At 43.9% G+C, this 4761-nt stretch overlaps 1 protein-coding gene across 1 annotated transcript; it reads right to left on the bottom strand.

Moving 5' to 3' along the window:
- Positions 1-1614: 1614 nt before the first annotated feature.
- nicn1 (nicolin 1) lies at positions 1615-4530 on the bottom strand. Its single transcript, XM_047025502.1, has 7 exons — positions 4398-4530; positions 3751-3898; positions 3337-3519; positions 2872-2985; positions 2536-2604; positions 2337-2441; positions 1615-2242 (listed from the first exon to the last, which is right to left on the bottom strand). The coding sequence occupies exons 2-7, from the start codon at positions 3883-3885 to the stop codon at positions 2201-2203; spliced, it is 648 nt and encodes a 215-aa protein (XP_046881458.1). The 5' UTR covers positions 3886-3898; positions 4398-4530; the 3' UTR covers positions 1615-2200.
- Positions 4531-4761: the final 231 nt, after the last annotated feature.

The raw sequence follows: 4761 nt of genomic DNA, 5'->3' as shown, positions 1-4761 counted from the left end.
AGCGGTCATGGATACATAATTATAATTATGTATTTGTCTCTTGTTGTGTTCATACAGTGAAGGTAAAACACAGGCAGAGTTGTCAACAGAGCAGAACCTTAATGAATATAGTAATTGTATCATCCAAAACGTCACCTGAATCAGCAGCTTCGATAGTTCTTACTTTACCTCCTGTATCATTATACAGCACCATCTCTTTGCTGGAAGCCTTTTCAGCTCTCCTCAGCTTTCTCTGTTTGTGATAGAAAGGTCTGACATTGACTTTATTACCTCGCTTCATTCACCCCCGTCTGAAGGAAGAAAAGAATAGCATGAAATATCACTCTGACAGTTATTAAAGGAAGGTTTGACACCGTTGTGACATCTCAGTTTGGATGAATGATTCACGGCTGAGGGGTTAAAGGTAACATAGACATCCATCACCTCGTCGTGAACATTCAAATTGGTTTCTTTCCATTCATAGAGAACGAGGGAGTACGGGCTTCCACAATGCAGCCCCCACCTCCCCTGTAAAAGGTCCTAATGACGTGATCCATTGGAACGGCTGTCACCATGGATTTGTCATCAAGTTCGCTAATGGGCCTTTTCTCCTCATCTTTCCCGACACACGTTTTGCTCTTTCTTTCAGGACTTTTCGCAGAAAGTCAAAGCTGAAAGTCAGATTCTGTGTGATTCAAGGTAATGGAATGAAACCAGGAAGGACTCAAGGCCTCATTGGTTACACAGCCTTGTTTCTGAAACTATCACGTGGCTGTGATTCATGACCAAATAAATGATTTACCCATAAATAATAACTGATCTCTCACTCTCCTTTCTCCAGGTGGCTCATGGTCTCCTCCATCTAGAAAAATGACAGTGTCGTTTCTACATGTGATGCACTGTAGAGCAGAGGGTTGCCCCAAGACACAGCAGGCAGTCATTTTACTTTGCTCCTGTCTCAGTTATGAACCAGAACTAATAAAACAGCCTCCTCAGTAGTGTGCCCATGCACACAGTCGAACCGGCTATTTCATTCCAAATGACTGGAGGCACTTTCTGCAAACTTGGGACTTCAGAGAGCTTGTTCTCAAGCCTGGCGGTTTCAGCTGGCTAGATAGGGCTGGAGCACTCCACAGATAGATTGGTAATTCCTACTAAGGTTTCAGGAAGGGAAAACCTTGACGAGAGACAGGAAACCTGTTTCTGTGATCCATCAAGGAGAAGTGGACTTTGGGGACGCTGGTAGTGGGGTGGAGCCCTCTATTAGAGGAGAGAGACAAACACTACATCTCTCCTTCCATTCTCAATTTCTCTCCACTTCCCACTGGGAGATTCTGATTCAAACACAAGGTGCAGGCATTTCCACTTGGTTTTCAATTTGGACAACCTCTATTTCCGATAGCTCTGGAGAAAGGCTCTTGAGGGCCCTGCAAAGTGCATTTCACATTCTATGTTGTGATGACTGGGACAATCTCAAATAAAACCGTTGAAGATGAGAACCGAAATTGAAGAGAAATTGACTGGTTAGATTTGAGGTGGCAATAAACACAAAAGCGTTTATGTTAATTTTTCATTAACTTTAATTTTGTAATTTATGTTATACTACTGATTCTATTAAATACAGTAGTAGTTACAATAGTTTGTACATCAATGTAGTATTTTCATAAATGCATGAGTAAACATAAAACATGTTATTGTTTTATATTATATTGTCAATCTTCTCTCATTAAGACTTAAAGTCAACTTTACAATGCCCTTCACATCCACAACAACATAATACAGTACCTACATATATATTTATGTTGCATGAAACTGCATTGCATATTATAGATCACTATCACCATGATTGAGATAATAACATGCACTCTCTCTGCTGCCCCCTGCTGGCCAGACTGTCAACATGTTCATTAGTATGTCTTACAAACAAATAGCTTATCTAACCACTGTAGAAATACATGACATGTTTGTTATGATAATACAATATTATTACAATTCAGGTTTATGATTTGTAAGATTACAGAGTAAAAGTGCCAAAAGCCAGACAGACAGGCTGAACACATCTAACCTGTTATTACAGTTGATAGACTGGGAGAATGCTTGTGTGTGTGTGTGTGTGTGTCTGTCTGTGTGTGTGTGTGTGTGTGTGTGGGGTGTCTATGATGAAAGTCTGTGTGTGTCGATCAGCCAATCACTGTCCCCTCTCTCTCTCTCTCTCTCCCTGCTATGTGAAGGACAGCAAGTTGATGTCATAGCTGCCATCCACCTGTACAAAGATGACAGAATGGCAAGAGCCGATGATGTCATCACAACATAAGTCAAGAGTCCTGTCAAATAAGATTTCTCAGGGCGGAACTCACATCAAAGCGTCCAATAGAAGCCGTGGTCTGATTGGTCTGCATGAGCTCAGTTAACGCCCACATCTGCTGGATGCTGGAGGACACTGTCTGAGGATCAGGAAGTCCCTGAAGACACAACAGAAACAGAACTTTTTTATTGAACTGCTATGTACAATGCAGAACATATGTTGAAGCAAGATTTCATCTTGAAAATGATTACCTCTAAATTGCAATGTTGGTCCACATGTGTTAGGTCAGACAACCAATCAGGAGCCTCCTTTTCTGGATCCTGGTTGATAAAGAATGCAATGACATCACTTCCTGGTTCTTATTTTTTTTTGCACTAATCATTACTCTACTGATAAATTATGACTTTAAAAAACAAAGTTGCATTTGCCAGTTTAGTTCATTTGCAAAAGCACTTGGAAGTGTTCTGGAACGACCCAACAACCTTCTCTAGACATGAAGAAGAATAACAGCAGCAATCTCGGATACTACCCAGTCGAGTTCTGCAACTACAGCTGTGTGCTTGTCTGTGTGGAGTTGTGACTCCCACCTCTTTGATGTGAGGCACAATCCTGATGTCCTCCAGAGTGAAGCTCAGCCAGACTGAAGACGGCTGTCTCAGGATCAGTCTCAGGGAGCCCACGTTGTCTGGCTTCACCAGCATCTGGAACACACAAAGCGCCTGTCACAGGTGGGATGTCACTAGGCCGTAGAGGACGGATGGAAGGTCACTGGGCTAAACAGGATGTGGGCCCTACAAGTCACAGGCGAGGTCACTCATTCATTCACTTGTTTCAGTGGAGCCTTTAGTTCCGAGAACTACCGTAACGTCTGACACCGACAGTGTTCAGGCCTGTTTCCTCATCACACGAGTGTAGCAGATGTGGTTCGAACTGTCCGTGAACATATTTTCAGAAAACACTTCACAATTTCCCTTTAGGATGCCGCCACTGGTTTCAGCATGCCAGGCAAGATTAATCGAGCACAGATAATGTGTTTAACCCCCAGGTCTGACCTGTCGCCTGTGGATAGAAAAGTAGTCCTGGGAGGCCTCCTCTGAGTGTGGGCTGGGCATCAGGCGCCGGTCCCTCACGCAGGTGACCCACCGGGCTGGCCCCTCCTGCTCCACTGACCCCCTCCTCAGCAGTCGCACCGTCAGGAAGGCTGTGTAGAAGTTCTTGAAGCACAGTTCTTCTATCTGATATCAACCAACCGGGCAGGATGCCAGAGAAAAACAAGATTCGCCACAGCTGTCACAGTGTCACTGTACTACGGTACACGCATTCAGGAACGCCGTAACGGGGGAAGATTAGGACGATTTGAAGGGCCCATACTTAGCCAGGGGGGCCAGAAACCCTAGAGGCGCCTCTGTATTGACAAAAACAAATTAACATTTGCTCCATACAAACATTATGCACACAGGACTCACGTTAACAGTCCGACCAATTGGTAAGGTGACATCTATGATGTAGACCCCTGGACGTGATGTGTCAGATTTGGAATCCCCTAGCTGAAGAGCGACTGGAGTTTTCACGGTGCAGGGCACAGCCAGGGTGGCGCTCATCTTGTTCGTGTGACTGGAAGGAGGGGAGAGAGTGGGCATGTGAGGTATGCATTTTGCGGTGGGTATGCGGTGCATTTTGAACGGGACAAGAAGAGCACCCAACCAGCCAAACCAACGCGAAAGCAATTTTTACTGTTGCAATGCTAGTTAGCTGGCATCATTTGCACCACACTACAGAGTATCTATCAATAGCTATTTTTGTCGCATCGGCGTCAGCACCATGGACAGCGGAATAGACATCTGCCTGGAGCTAGACAATAACGTCGCCGATTAAGATTTCTTCTGCACAATGAGGCATCGAGAAATTATAAAAAACGATTACTGTAAGGCACCACGTGATCTTGCATAATTGCCCGTGTCAACATCATTATTATCAGAACTAGTGCTAATCGCTAACTTCGACAGTAAGCTAGAGCAATGCGTTACTGTAGCTAGTTAGCTAGTTGCTAACTGACTTGTCTCTTTATATTTCCATGCTGGGCCAGCAGCAAGCTGAAAAACGCATTCCTTACTGTTATTAAGTCGCGTCAACTAGAGCCTGGTCATAATGTTGTCCTGGATTATATAGAGAAACACTACTTTTTTTGTTTTGTCCAAGTCTAGCTGGTGCCGTTTACACGACAAAAATGCTGACATCTCTGCCACTTCCTGAGTGTAACCAAGGCAACCCATGGTTCTTAAAGGGCAAGACGCACGCTAACAAGTTTTTGCAGGAATGTCTTCCATTCTATCAGAGATGGCAGAGATGGCAATAGTACACACATCCTTCACTCAAGTAGAAGTATACAGATAGGCCTACTCATGTTTAAAAAGACTCTGGTAAAAGTTGAAGTACTGACTACATTTTTTCACTACAGTTACAGTATAGACGTAGTA

This window comes from Hypomesus transpacificus, chromosome 9 (assembly GCF_021917145.1).
Source record: "Hypomesus transpacificus isolate Combined female chromosome 9, fHypTra1, whole genome shotgun sequence".
Taxonomy (NCBI): Eukaryota; Metazoa; Chordata; class Actinopteri; order Osmeriformes; family Osmeridae; genus Hypomesus; species Hypomesus transpacificus.
The sequence above is the reverse complement of the archived record's forward strand: the minus strand, read 5'-3'. Positions and strand labels throughout refer to the sequence as shown.